Below are 14,194 nucleotides of genomic sequence, written 5' to 3'. Positions count from 1 at the left end.
ATGATCCCAAGGGAAGGACAGGGATGATCCCAAGGAAGGACAGGGATGATCCCAATGGAAGGACAGGGATGATCCCAAGGGAAGGATAGGGATGATCCCAAGGGAAGGACAGGGATGATCCCACAGGAATATCAGGGAAGATCCCAAGGGAATTCCCACAGTCCCGTGAGGGGCCCGGGCCGCGCCCGCGCTTCTCCCCCAGCGCCACCGGCCCAAGGTTCCGAGGGACTCAGGAGCCCCCTCCAGGCCTTGACGGCCCCAAACGGAGCTCGAGCGACCCCCGAACCCTCCCAAAAACCCCAAAACCTCCAAAAATCCCCCCCAAAACCCCAAAAATCCCCCCCAAAACCCCGAACCCTCCCTGAAGTCCCCGCGCCCACCTCAAACCGCGCGCCTCAGCGCCGCCGGAAGTGCGTCATCACGCCGGCGGACGTGCCGTACACCAACATGGCGGCGCCCTGTGTGCCGCTGCGCCCGCCCATCTCCCAGCAGCCCCCGCAGCTCCGTACGGCAGCATGGCGGCTCCGGCAGCGGCGGCGCTGGTGCAGTACGTGGTGCTCCGCGGCGACCTGGCGAGGCCTCCGCGGTCGTGGCCGCTGGGCGCGGTGGTGGCCCAAGGTTGCCACGCGGCGCTGGCCGCCGCTCACGCGTACCGGGAGCGTCCCGAGACCGCCGCGTACCTGGAGCAGGGCGGCGCCATGAGGACCGTGGTGCTGGAGGTGCGCGGGGCATGATGGGAGCGGCGCGCTGAGGGGAGGGCGGGCGCCATGTTGGGCGGGTGGAGAGGCGGGAGGGGGAGTCGGGATTTGTGGAGAGGCGTGAGGGGAAATCGGGATTTGTGGGAATATCTTGGAGTTGAGGGAGCTGGGAAAAGGGCGGGGTGGGGAAAAAAGGAGGCTCGGGGGTTTTTTTTTGTGTCTTCACAGGAAGAGGGGGTCGGGTTGTTCTGCCAGGGATAGGAGGAGAGGGAATGGCCTCAAGTTGTTGCAGGATTTTTTCAGGAATTTCTCTTGAGTTTTCCAGGATTTTCTCTTGAATTTTCTCCTGGAATTTCCTGTGAGTTTTCCAGGATTTTCCCTTGAATTTTTCCTGAATTTTCCAGGAATTTCGCTTGAATTTTCCAGGATTTTCTCTTGAATTTTCCTGGAATTTCCTGTGCATTTTCCTGCATTTTTCCAGGATTGTCCCTTGAATTTCTCCTGAATTTTCCACGATAGTTTTGGATATTGGGAAGAATTCCCTCATGGAAAAGGTGCTGAGGGTTTGGATTGAATTTCTCCTGATTTTTCCAGGAATTTCTCTTGAATTTCACTGGAATTTCCTCTGAATTTTCCTGGACTTTTCCAGGATTGTCCCTTGAATTTCACTTGAATTTTCCAGGAATTTCTCTTGAATTTTCCTGGAATATCCTGTGAATTTTCCTGGATTTTTCCAGGATTGTCCCTTGAATTTATCCTGAATTTTCCCGGATATTGTTGGATACGGGGAAGAATTCCCTCATGGAAAAGGTGCTGAGGGTTTGGAAGTGCTCAGGGCAGTGCTGGAGTCCCAATTCCCACTGGAATTTCCTGTGAATTTTCCTGGATTTTTCCAGGATTTTCCCTTGAATTCCTCTTGAACTTGCTGGAAATTTCCCTTGAATTTCCCAGGAATTTCCCTTGAATTTTCCAGGAATTTTTCAGGAATTTCCCTTGAACTCTCTGGGAATTTTCCTGAAATTTTCTGGGAATTTTCCAGGAATTTTCCTTGAATTTTCCTTGAATTTCCCAGGAATTCTCTGGGAATTTCCCTTGAATTTCTCCAGAATTTTCCAGGAATTTCTCTTGAATTTCTCCTGGAATTTCCTGTGAACTTTCTTGGCACTTTCCTGGGAATCTTTCAGGAATTCTCTTCTAATTTCCCAGGAATTTCCCCTGAATTTCTCCTGAATTTCCCAGGAATTTCCTTTGAATTTCCCAAGAATTCCCCTTAAATTTTTCAGGAATTTTCCAGAATTCCCCTTGAATTTCCCTTGAATTTTCTGGGAATTTCCCTTGAATTTCTCCTGATTTTTCCTTGAATTTCCCTCAGAATTTTCTGGGAATTTTCCAGGAATTTCTCTTGAATTTCCCTTGAACTTTCCAGGAATTTCCCAGGAATTCTCCTGGAATTCCCCTTGAATTTCTCTTGAATTTTCCAGGAATTTCCAGGAATTTCTCTTGAATTTCCCTTGAATTTTCCAGGATTTTCCCTTGAACTTTCCAGGAATTTCCCTTGAATTTTCCAGGAATTCTCCTGGAATTTTCCAGGATTTTCCCTTGAATTTTCCAGGAATTTTCCTTGAATTTTCCAGGAATTCTTCTGGAATTTTCCAGGAATTTCCCTTGAATTTTCCAGGAATTTCCCTTGAATTTCCCAGGAATTCTCCTGGAATTTCCCTTGAATTTCTCTTGAATTTTCCAGGAATTTCCCTTGACTTTGTCTTGAATTTCCCTTGAATTTTCCAGAAATTTCCTTTGAGCTTTCCAGGAATTTCCCTTGAATTTCTCAGGAATTCTCCTGGAATTTCCCTTGAATTTCTCTTGAATTTTCCAGGAACTTCCCTCAGAATTTTCTGGGAATTTTGCAGGAATTTCCCTTGAATTTTCCAGGAATTTCCCTTGAATTTCTCCTGAATTTTCTCTTGAATTTCCCTCAGAATTTTCTGGGAATTTTCTGGGAATCTCTCTTGAATTTCCCAGGAATTTTCCAGAATTCCCCTTGAATTTTCCAGGAATTTTCCAGGAATTTCCCTTGAATTTCCTAGAAATTTTCCTGTGAACTTTCTCGGCATTTTCCTGCAACCTTCCAGGAATCCTCTTCTCATTCCCCTCGAGTTGCCCCTGAGTTTCCCAGGGATTCCCCTGGAATAAATTCCCCAGGGATTCCCGCTGGGAGCCGGAGCCATTCCCGCTTTTCCTGTCTCCGCAGGCTCCGGACGAGGCTTCCCTGCTGGCTCTGGCGCGGCTGCTGCGAGAGGAGGGCGTCGAGCACTGCCTGTGGACGGAGCAGCCCGAGGGCATCGCCACGGGCCTGGCGCTCCGGCCCTATCCCAAGGAGCGCGTGCAGCGGCACCTCCGGAATTTCCGCCTGCTCCGCTGACCCCGGCCGCCCGGCCGCCTTCTCCTCGGTACCTGGGAATGCTGCTCCGCAAGGGCTTTGCCCAGGCAGCTCCGGCGCCTGCCGTGGCGCTTCTGTTCTCCCGCGCCCGCTTGCTTTCCCTGCAATTGTCCAGGAATTGTCTGGGAATTTTGTGGGAATTTCCCTGTGTTGGGGTTTTAGTTTAGTCTTAGTTTTTTTCTGTTAAAGGAATTTTCTCCCATATGCATGTTGCTAGGGGACAAATAGCTTTACTTAAGAAAGACAAAAAGGGGAGTGGGGAGGGCCTGGCTACTCCTTTGTCTACACCTGGGTGTGGGGTCAGTTCGCTCTGAGCGTCCGGAGAGAGAAGCTGGAGAGAAAGGAGCTGCTGCTTCTTTCTTTTTGGCCGCTCTTTCTTCCTGCTGGAAACAACGCCGGGACTCCAAAAGCCGCTTTCCCTGCCCTGCTGGAGGCCGGGCTGTGGCTGCCCTGCCCCGCTGCTGCTGCTTCGAGCTTTCGCTACGCTGTAGCCCTGTTCGCCCTGCCTGCCTAGGCATCCGTGGGGTTCTCCCATCTGGATACATCTCGCCTGCCGCCCGGGATTTGCGTTCGTCCCTGCCGCTCTAGCCTGCCGTTCTATCCTGCCGTTCCAGCCTGCTGTTCCTGAGAGTCCAGGATCAGCTGCCCAGCGGTTTGGGAAGCCTTTGTTCCATCCTTCCCCGGGATCCCGGGGCACCAGTGCCACGTGCTCCCCGAGCTCGCTCCGGAGCGCCCCCTGCAGCCGCGGGGGAACCATCGCACCTGCCCTGCTCGCCGGGAGTTGCCAGCGCCCCTGCCGGCTGCGAGCGGAACTGCACCCGAGGGGAAAGGGCCTGACAGCCGAGAAGGCTGGGACTGGGTTTCTGTGTGCTGTTACTGCCATAGTTATTGTTGTTTTGTTTGACTGGTTATATACATATACATATATATATATATATAGTAAAGAACTGTTATTTCTATTTCCCACATCTTTGCCTAAAGGCCCTTGATTTCAAAATATAATAACTTGGAGGGAAAAGGGGTTATATCTGCCACTTCAAGGGGGGCTTCTGCCTTCCTTAGCAGACACCTGTCTTTCAAAAACTGAGACAGAACTTGGCGCCCAACCGTGGGGCCTGAGGGCATTAAGAGAGAGAGGTAAAAAAAAGGAATAACAGTTCTTGGATAACTTTATTTTGTGTGCCAGATATAGGAACCTTGTTAGGCAGCACTATGTGGTCTAGTTTACCCTGGTTCGGGTGGCATGTGGCCGTAGCTATATTCTTCCCCTTTGCAGCTCCTTACTTGAATATGGGTCCTCTGACTAAGGCTACCATTGCTGTTATCCAGCTTGCACTATGGGTCGAGAAGGTGAGGAATTCATGGGTTTTTAGCTTCCTCCGGAATGTGGGCACATGGATAAAGGGCTATCACACACTGAGCACATGTTTTTGGGGTTATGTTAACAATGGTACCTTCTGTGAGGAAATGACACCAGGGGAAGTTTTCTCCCAACCCCTCAACCAGTTCTTTGGGCCCACCCCATCAATTTTCGAAGGGTTTAGATTCCCTCTGAATACTAACCATCTGCTGCTGGTAGGCCTACTCTATTTAGCACTCAAGGATAAGTTGAGATTGGCTTGGATATCTACCCGGACACCAGCCCCAGAGACTAGAGATCCTGCCCCAGAACCTGACATGGCCCCAGAGAGTAGAGTTCCTACCCCAGAGCCTAATCCTGCCCCAGAACCTGACATGGCCCCAGACACAAGAGATCCTGCCCCAGAGCCTGACGCAGCCCCAGACACTAGAGACCTTGCCCCACAGACTGATACCGCCCAACAGTCCACCTCAGAAATGGACTACCCAAACTGGGTGGGGGTAGTGGCAAAAGGGATGCAAGAGATGTGCCAAGAGATGGGTCAGGTGTGCCAGGGGATATGCCAGGAGATGGGCCAGGTGCGCCAGGAGATGTGCCAATTGCTAAGGGAATACACCTCCTCAGCTAGTGAAAAACCCTCTCCCTGCGCCAAAGAGGGTGAGTCCGATGGTACAGCAGTAGAACAGGCTTCAGCTGAACCACAAGGACAACCACAGCCAGCAGCAGTCGCCCCTGTGCAAAGAAGGAAGTGTAAGACCAAATCAGTACGACCAGTTAATGATGATGGGCAACCAGGGCCCTCCCAACCAGCAGGAGAGCCAGAGCCAGAAATCATCACTGAGTCCCTGTCGTACGACAGTCTCCGCGCTATGCGAAACGACATTGTGCGAAGGGAGCGTGAGCCTTATACAACCTGGCTGCTTCGGGTTTGAGACCTTATGGGCACAGGTGTGCAACTGGATAGTGGTGAGGCAAGGTAGCTGGGATCGTTGACCCAGGACCCAGGTGTGGACCAGATATTTGTGAGGGAGCCAGGGCCCCTTTCTCTCTGGGAGCGGCTCTTAATGAGTGTGAGAGAAAGGTTCATTCACAAAGAAAGAATGCAGGAGTATCATCATAGAATGCAGTGGAAGACACTCGAGCAAGGGATCCAACAGCTAAGAGAAGTGGCAATATTAGAGGTACTCTTTGGGAAGGATGGACAGCATGATAATGACCCCGATAAGGTCAGGTGCACAGGACAGACGATGTGGAACCTGGCAAGGCTAGGGCCATTGCAATACACCACCTTCATTGCAACGATTGATGCTGACAATACCCGAGAAACAGTGGGCTCTGTTGCCAACAAGCTCAGGAATTATGACAGTATGGTCAATGGCCCGCTGAAAGCTCATGTCTCTGCTGTGGTCCAGGACCTCAAAGAGGAGATGAAGGAGATGAGGAAGGAAATGAGGGAGGAGATGAGGAGGGTCAGTGTGGCACCAGTGCGAGTCACAGGCCCCCAAGTCAGAGCCCGTCGTCCCCCAGCAAGAGAGAGAGGGTACACCCCACGAGCTGAGCTGTGGTTTTTCCTGTGTGAGCGTGGGGAAGACATGAGAAGGTGGGATGGGAAACCCACCTCTGTCCTGGCAGCGCGGGTGCGTGAACTCAAGGAGGGAGGCACTAACCGAGGGGGTTCCACTAAGGTGAAGGTAGCCTCAGCCTCCCGTGACCGAGCTGCCAGGTATTACAGAAGGGAGGATGATATGTCAGATCCCCTTGAAGGTACCTCGAGCATGTACACCCAGGGAAAGAATGATAACCAGGGCTAGAGGGGCCCTGCCTCTAGCCAGGAAGAGGCACGGGAGAACCGGGTTTTCTGGACCGTGTGGATTCGATGGCCTGGCACATCAGAGCCACAAAAATGTGATCCATTGGTTGATACTGGGGCACAGTGTACTTTAATGCCATCGGGACATGTGGGCCCAGAACCTGTATCCATCGCTGGGGTGACCGGGGGATCACAGCAGTTGACCCTTTTGGAAGCTGAGGTGAGCCTGACTGGGAAGGAGTGGCAAAAGCATCCGATTGTGACCGGCCCAGAGGCCCCGTGTATTCTGGGCATAGACTTCCTCCGGAATGGCTATTACAAAGACCCAAAAGGACTCAGGTGGGCATTTGGGATTGCTGCTGTGGAGGCAGAGGGCATTAGGCAATTGAACACCCTGCCTGGACTATCTGAGAATCCTCCTGCAGTTGGGCTCCTGAAAGTGGAAGAGCAACGAGTGCCAATTGCCACCTCGACAGTGCACCGCCGGCAGTATCGGACAAATCGAGATGCTGTGATCCCCATCCACAAGATGATCCGTGAGCTGGAGAGTCAAGGGGTGGTCAGCAAGACCCACTCACCCTTCAACAGCCCCATCTGGCCTGTGCACAAGTCTGATGGGGAATGGAGATTGACTGTGGACTATCATGCCTTGAATGAAGTGACTCCACCGCTGAGCGCTGCCGTGCCGGACATGTTGGAGCTCCAGTACGAGCTGGAGTCCAAAGCAGTGAAGTGGTACGCCACTATTGACATTGCCAATGCATTTTTCTCCATTCCTCTGGCAGCGGAGTGCAGACCTCAGTTTGCCTTCACCTGGAGGGGTGTGCAGTACACCTGGAACCGACTGCCCCAGGGGTGGAAGCACAGTCCCACCATCTGCCATGGACTGATCCAGGCTGCACTGGAAAAGGGTGAGGCCCCAGAACATCTGCAGTACATTGATGACATCATTGTGTGGGGGAACACCGCAACAGAAGTGTTGGAGAAAGGAGAGAAAGTTATCCGGATTCTCCTGGAAGCTGGTTTTGCCATCAAGAAGAGCAAAGTCAAGGGACCTGCCCGAGAGATCCAGTTCCTGGGAGTAAAGTGGCAAGATGGACAGCATCAGATTCCCACTGAGGTCATCAATAAGATCACAGCAATGTCTCCACCAACCAACAAGAAGGAAACACCAGCTTTCCTAGGTGCCATAGGTTTCTGGAGGATGCACATTCCCGAGTACAGCCAGATCGTGAGCCCTCTCTACCTGGTTACCCGCAAGAAGAACGATTTCCACCGGGGCCCTGAACAGCAGCAAGCCTTCGCCCAGATCAAGCAGGAAATTGCTCACGCCGTAGCCCTTGGCCCAGTCAGGACAGGAGCAGAGGTGAAGAACGTGCTCTACTCTGCAGCCGGGAACAATGGTCTGTCCTGGAGCCTTTGGCAGAAGGTGCCAGGTGAGACTCGGGGCCAACCACTGGGATTCTGGAGCCGAAGCTACAGAGGGTCTGAAGCCAACTACACTCCCACAGAGAAGGAAATCTTGGCAGCTTATGAAGGAGTCCAAGCTGCCTTAGAAGTAATTGGCACAGAGGCACAACTCCTCCTGGCACCCCAACTACCGGTGCTGGGGTGGATGTTCAAAGGAGAGGTTCCCTCCACGCATCACGCCACCGATGCTACTTGGAGCAAATGGATCGCCCTCATCACGCAGCGTGCCCGAATTGGAAACCCAAGTCGCCCTGGGATCTTGGAAATAATTATGAACTGGCTGGAAGGTGAGACTTTTGGGTTATCTTCTGAAGAAGAAGAGGAGCAGGTGACACGTGCCAAAGAAGCCCCACCATATAATGATCTACTGGAGAGTGAAAGACAATACGCCCTCTTCACTGATGGTTCCTGCCGAATTGTGGGTGCTAGCCGGAAATGGAAAGCCACTGTATGGAGCCCCACATGACAAGTTGCACAGGCTACTGAAGGAGAAGGTGGATCGAGCCAATTTGCTGAACTCAAAGCCATCCAATTAACTCTGGACATAGCTGAAAGAGAGAAGTGGCCAAAGCTCTACCTCTACACTGATTCATGGATGGTAGCCAATGCTCTGTGGGGTTGGCTGGAAAGGTGGAATAAGGCAAACTGGCAGCGCAGAGGAAAACCAATCTGGGCTGCTGAGGAGTGGAAAGACATTGCCACTCGGGTAGAGAAGCTATCCGTGAAGGTCCGTCATGTAGATGCTCACATCCCCAAGAGCCGGGCTAATGAAGAACATCGTAGCAACAAACAGGTAGATCAGGCTGCGAAAATAGAGGTGTCCCAGATAGACTTGGTTTGGCAACATAAAGGAGAGCTGTTCCTAGCTCGATGGGCCCATGATGCCTCAGGTCATCAGGGCAGAGATGCCACCTATAAGTGGGCATGAGGTCGAGGGGTGGATCTGACCATGGACAGTATCTCCCAGGTGATCCATGATTGTGAGACACGTGCTGCGATCAAGCAGGCCAAGCGGGTGAAGCCTCTGTGGTATGGTGGGCGATGGCCCAAATACAAGTATGGGGAGTCCTGGCAGATTGATTACATCACACTGCCTCAAACCCGCCAAGGCAAGCACTGTGCTCACAATGGTAGAAGCCACCACTGGATGGCTGGAGACCTACCCTGTGCCTCACGCTACTGCCCAGAACACCATCCTGGGCCTTGAAAAGCAAGTCCTTTGGAGGCATGGCACCCCTGAGAGAATCGAGTCTGACAATGGGACTCATTTCAAGAACAGCCTAATAAACACCTGGGCTAGAGAACATGGCATTGAGTGGGTGTACCACATCCCCTACCATGCACCAGCAGCTGGGAAGGTTGAGCGGTGTAATGGACTGCTTAAAACCACCTTGAAGGCACTGGGTGGGGGGACTTTCAAAAACTGGGAGGTGCATTTAGCAAGAGCCACCTGGTTAGTTAACACTCGAGGCTCCACCAGCCGAGCAGGCCCTGCCCAATCCGAACCCCTACAAACAACAGATGGGGATAAGGTTCCAGTGGTGCACGTGAGAGGTATGGTTGGAAAAACTGTTTGGGTAAAGTCTGCCTTGAGCAAAGACAAACCCATCCGTGGGGTTGATTTTGCTCAGGGACCAGGTTGCACCTGGTGGGTGATGCAAAGGGATGGAGAGACCCGATGCATACCGCAAGGAGACCTTGTTTTAGAGTGAACTACCTACCCATGGCTCTGTACTTGCATCAGTATCAGCATGTATATATGTATATAATTCGGGTGATGCATATATTTATATGGTTAAAAAGGTTAAGTTTCATGTAACATGTTAGTATGGGAAAAATTCGGGGTGGATAATGTTGGGGTTTTAGTTTAGTCCTAGTTTTTTTTCCTGTTAAAGTAATTTTTTCCCATATGCATGTTGCTAGGGGACAAATGGCTGTACTTAAGAAAGACAAAAGAGCTGCCCTCTGGGGGTGGGGTGGGCCTGGCTACTCCTTTTTTTCACCTGGGTGTGGGGTCAGTTTGCTCTCGGTGTTCTCGAAGGGAGAAGCTGTTGGTTCTTTTCGGCCGTTTTTCTTTCTGCGGAGAAAGATCCCAGGATCCCCGGCCCACCTTCCCTGCCCTGCTGGAGGCCGGGCTGTGGCCGCCCTGCCCCGCCGCTGATTCGAACCTTCGCTGCGTTGTAGCCGTGCTCGCCCTGCCTGCTCAGACCTCCGGGGGGTTCCCCGCTTGGATACATCGCGTCTGCCACCCGGGATTTGTGCTCATCCCTGCTGCTCCAGCCAGCCATTCCAGCCTGCTGTTCCTGAGGCTCCAGCTGGACACCGGGGCCAACCATCTGGGGTTTGTGAAGCCTTTGTTCCATCCTTCCCCGGGATCCCAGGGCACCAGTGCCGCGTGCTCCCCGAGCTCGCTCCGGAGCGCCCCCTGCAGCCGCGGGGGAACCATCGCACCTGCCCTGCTCGCCGGGAGCCGCCAGCGCCCCTGCCGGCTGCGAGCGGAACTGCACCCGAGGGGAAAGGGCCTGACAGCCGAGAAGGCTGGCACTGGGTTTGTGATTGCTGTTACTGCCATAGGTGTGGCTGTTTGTTGGACTGCTTATATATATAATAGTAAAGAACTGTTATTTCTATTTCCCACATCTTTGCCTAAAGGCCCTTGATTTCAAAATTATAATAACTCAGAGGGAAAGGGGTTACACCTGCCACTTCAAGGGAGGCTTCTGCCTTCCTTAGCAGACACCTGTTTTTCAAAACCAAGACACCATTAAAGACCGGTCTGGCTGGCCTTGGCCTCTGGGGATTTTCTTAGACTATGAGCAGAATGTTTTCATTTGGCAACACCTTGAAGAGAGCCCAGAGATTTGCCAAGGTGGGGTTTGGAGGCCTCAAGCCCAGGACCACTATATAGGGACAAAGGAGCTCTATGCTCAGTGGAGTGGAGACTGAGGACAGCGGAGGAGATCCCTGGGAGGGCTTGAAGGGCAGTTTGAGAGATGGTGGATCCTTTTGACACAGTAGAGAAAAGCTGGAGAAAGAAAGAATTAATGCCAAGGGCAGCTGGGGAGGCCCAGGATGGACACAAGGAGAAAGGAATTTCTGTGCCAGGGCAGGGCTGTGGTGCAACACGTCCCCCAGAAGGAGTCTGGAGCAAGCCCAAGGCTTTGTGTGCCAAGGCAGAGGCAGGCAGGAGGCAGAGCTGCCAGCAAAGGAAGGGGCCAGCCAGGTGGGGCAGCCGGGGGGATGAGGACAGCCTGCAGGGACAGAGGCGCAGGGCAGGGACAGCGTGGCACAGCGTGGGCTGGAGAGGGCAGAGGGATGGGCAGCAGCTGCAAGGCCCTGACAGAGCCAACTTGTGCAGCACTTGGGCCACGGCTGCTGGCCCTGGCCCTGAGGCCAGCAGGAGACAAGGGACCCTTGCAGCCCTGGGGCCTCAGGGCCTCCTTGTCCCTGCTCAGCAGCCTGGCAGGGGCCGCCCCATGGTGCTGCCCTTGGCACTGCCCATCCCCACATCCCAGTGCCCCGGCAAGAGCCCTGAGCACTGAGGGAGGGACAGGATCTGCCTTGCCAGGGGCTGGGGCTCAGGCCTTGGCCCTTTGCATTCCTGAAACACATCCAGCTTTGCTCAGCATCAGAGACACCTTTCCCTTGCTTGTCCCCCTCCTGTCATCACTGCCTGCAGTGTTCTGCTCTCACTGGAACATGGGGACACTTCTCAGTCCTGTCCCCCAGTGGGACCCATTAAAACTTCAAGAAACTTTGGAGTTTGATTGTGACTTTGAATTCCTGAGAGGTTTCTTCATCTCCCTCTCAGGGACTGATGTTCAGGGCCTCCGCACCAGAGCCCCGAGAGGGTCATTACAGTCCTTGTGCTGTGTCTGTGCTGCTGAGCTGGGCCGGGCTCCTGGCACAGAGGCAGCTCCTGGCAAGCGGCAGCGCTGCACAGAGACAGCTCTGGCCAGGAGCAGCTCCTGGGCACAGCCCAGCAGGGCTGGGCCACTGCCTGCAGCCAGCCCGGGCACAGCACAGAGGCACAGAGAGCTTCAGTCAGTCAGGGCTGGGAAGATGCTGAGAAGTGACTGCGCGAGAATCATGGCCAGCCCTTGACACAGGAAGCCTCTGGCTGCAGGACAAGGCAGCTGCAGCTCCTGCAGTGATCTCCTCAAGCTGCAACATCCCAATGCCTACAGATTCTGTAAGTCCATCCTCTGGTTATCTCCTGGCTAGAGCAGCCAGGGTGCCCAGGGCTGTCCTGCAGAGCAGGGTCCTGCAGCCCAGGGCGCTGAGCTGGGGCAGGGACTCTGCTGCCTGCCAGGGGCAGCTCTCAGCCGGCCCGGGGAGCTGCTCTCAGTGCTGGGGGACAAGGTGTGGGTGGAAGGAGACAGCTGGTCAGCCTTGCAAGTGTTCTTCTTGTGTGGTGGGGATGCTGCATTGTTCAGGACTGCTCCCAGCAGGACATTTAACTCCAGGATATTCCCTAGTAGATTATACAGGGAGCACAGCAGGGCAGGGAAGGCATAAAAGGGAAGAATCCTGATTTTTAATTGACTGCTCTGGGTTGCCTGGAAGGGAAATTGCACATGGATGTTCATCTCTCAGTTCAGGTTGAGAAAAATCAAAAAATTTTTCTCTGAGATCTGAAGAAACCAGGCAGTGACAGAAATCAGCACAGGGTCCCTTCCGGACAGCATCAGCGTCACTTTTGCAGCCTCCTCAGGGGTGTTCTGACTTTGGCATCAGAGCCTGCAGAGCCAGAGCTGCCCCTGGGCAGTGGCCTGGGCTGGGAGGGGTCTGCAGGGCAGAGCTGAGCCCCCAGGGCCGGGCTGGGCTCTGGCAGCACTGGCAGGGCCCAGGCCTGGGCACAGGGAGCAGCTGCTGGCAGGGACAGCCCCAGGCAGCAGAGCCCTGGGCAGGCAGTGGGGGGAAAGTGCCACCAAGCTGGGCTGGGATATTGAAAGTCCTCTGCAAAGCCAACTATTCCATGATTACTTTTTCACAGATGCCCATGGCCAGAGGCAGCAAATGTCCAACAGCAGCTCCATCAGCCACTTCCTCCTGCTGCCATTGGCAGACACGCGGCAGCTGCAGCTCCTGCACTTCTGCCTCTTCCTGGGCATCTCCCTGGCTGCCCTCCTGGGCAACGGCCTCATCATCAGCGCCGTAGCCTGCGGCCAGCGCCTGCACAGCCCCATGTTCTTCTTCCTGCTCAGCCTGGCCCTCACCGACCTGGGCTCCATCTGCACCACTGTCCCCAAAGCCATGCACAATTCCCTCTGGGGCACCAGCCACATCTCCTACTCAGCATGTGCTGCTCAGCTCTTTTGCTTTCTGTTCTTCATCTCAGCAGAGTATTGTCTCCTCACCATCATGTGCTACGACCGCTACGTGTCCATCTGCAAACCCCTGCACTACGGGACCCTCCTGGGCAGCAGAGCTTGTGCCCACATGGCAGCAGCTGCCTGGGCCAGTGCCTTTCTCAATGCTCTGCTGCACACGGCCAATACATTTTCCCTGCCCCTGTGCCAGGGCAATGCCCTGGGCCAGTTCTTCTGTGAAATCCCACACATCCTCAAGCTCTCCTGCTCCAAATCCCACCTCAGGGAGCTTGGGATTATTGTGCTGAGTGCTCTTCTGTATTTTGGCTGTTTTGTGTTCATGGTTTTCTCATATGTGCAGATCTTCAGGGCTGTGCTGAGGATCCCCTCGGAGCAGGGACAAAGGCACAAAGCCTTTTCCACGTGCCTCCCTCACCTGGCCGTGCTCTCCCTGTTCCTCAGCACTGGCTTTTTTGCCTACCTGAAGCCCCCCTCCATCTCCTCCCCCTCCCTGGATCTGGCCCTGTCACTTCTGTACTCGGTGCTGCCTCCAGCCCTGAACCCCCTCATCTACAGCCTGAGGAACCAGGAGCTCAAGGCTGCAGTGTGGACACTGATGGCTGGACGATTTAAGAAACATTAAACTGCTGGCCAATTTTTGCAAATCACTTGTAATAAAACTCATCATTGAGAGTTCTTGTTGGTTTGGTTCTGGGGTTATTTTTTCTGTCTTCACTTATTTATTGTTGTCCACAAAGCAAGAGCAATATTTCTTCCACTTCTCCTTTTGTTTCTCTCCACCTTGGCTGTGGCCCCAGCCTGTGTCAATGAGGAGCTGTGCTCTCGGTGCCTTTAAATGAACTCAAGGATGTGCCAGCAAAGTTTCCAGCAGAGATGCCCCTTTAGTTGCTTTGTGTGGAGCTGCAGCAGCAATGTCTGTGTGCAGAGCTGGGGGCAGATCAGGGGGGCACAGCAGCTGTGGCCAGGAGCAGCAGCCCTTGGTGCTGCCAGTGCTGCTCCCGTGCCACTGCCCCGCTGCCCTCCTGCCCCTCGTGTTGCTGCAGGGCCTGAGTGCTCTGGGGCTCGCTCCCAGCCCTGGGCTGG

The 14,194-nt window shown here is 53.8% G+C and overlaps 2 protein-coding genes across 3 annotated transcripts; both read left to right on the top strand.

Moving 5' to 3' along the window:
- Positions 1–509: 509 nt before the first annotated feature.
- Positions 510–4,179, top strand: PTRHD1 (peptidyl-tRNA hydrolase domain containing 1; the record flags this gene model as incomplete). Of its 2 annotated transcripts, XM_082299890.1 has the most annotated exons (3): positions 516–719; positions 2,950–3,148; positions 3,753–4,179. In XM_082299890.1, the coding sequence occupies 2 exons, from the start codon at positions 516–518 to the stop codon at positions 3,118–3,120; spliced, it is 375 nt and encodes a 124-aa protein (XP_082156016.1). In that variant the 3' UTR covers positions 3,121–3,148; positions 3,753–4,179. The 2 variants fall into 2 exon arrangements, with proteins under 2 accessions (XP_082156017.1, XP_082156016.1); XM_082299891.1 differs by having other exon boundaries at positions 510–719; positions 2,950–4,179.
- An 8,618-nt stretch (positions 4,180–12,797) lies between these two features.
- On the top strand, positions 12,798–13,733 carry LOC309584029 (olfactory receptor 14J1-like; the record flags this gene model as incomplete). The annotated part of the gene is made up of 1 exon (XM_082299920.1): positions 12,798–13,733. The coding sequence occupies one exon, from the start codon at positions 12,798–12,800 to the stop codon at positions 13,731–13,733; it is 936 nt and encodes a 311-aa protein (XP_082156046.1).
- Positions 13,734–14,194: the final 461 nt, after the last annotated feature.

This window comes from Coloeus monedula (assembly GCF_965178545.1).
Source record: "Coloeus monedula genome assembly, chromosome: 35".
Lineage (NCBI taxonomy): Eukaryota > Metazoa > Chordata > Aves > Passeriformes > Corvidae > Coloeus > Coloeus monedula.
This window is presented reverse-complemented; position numbering and strand designations above follow the sequence as displayed.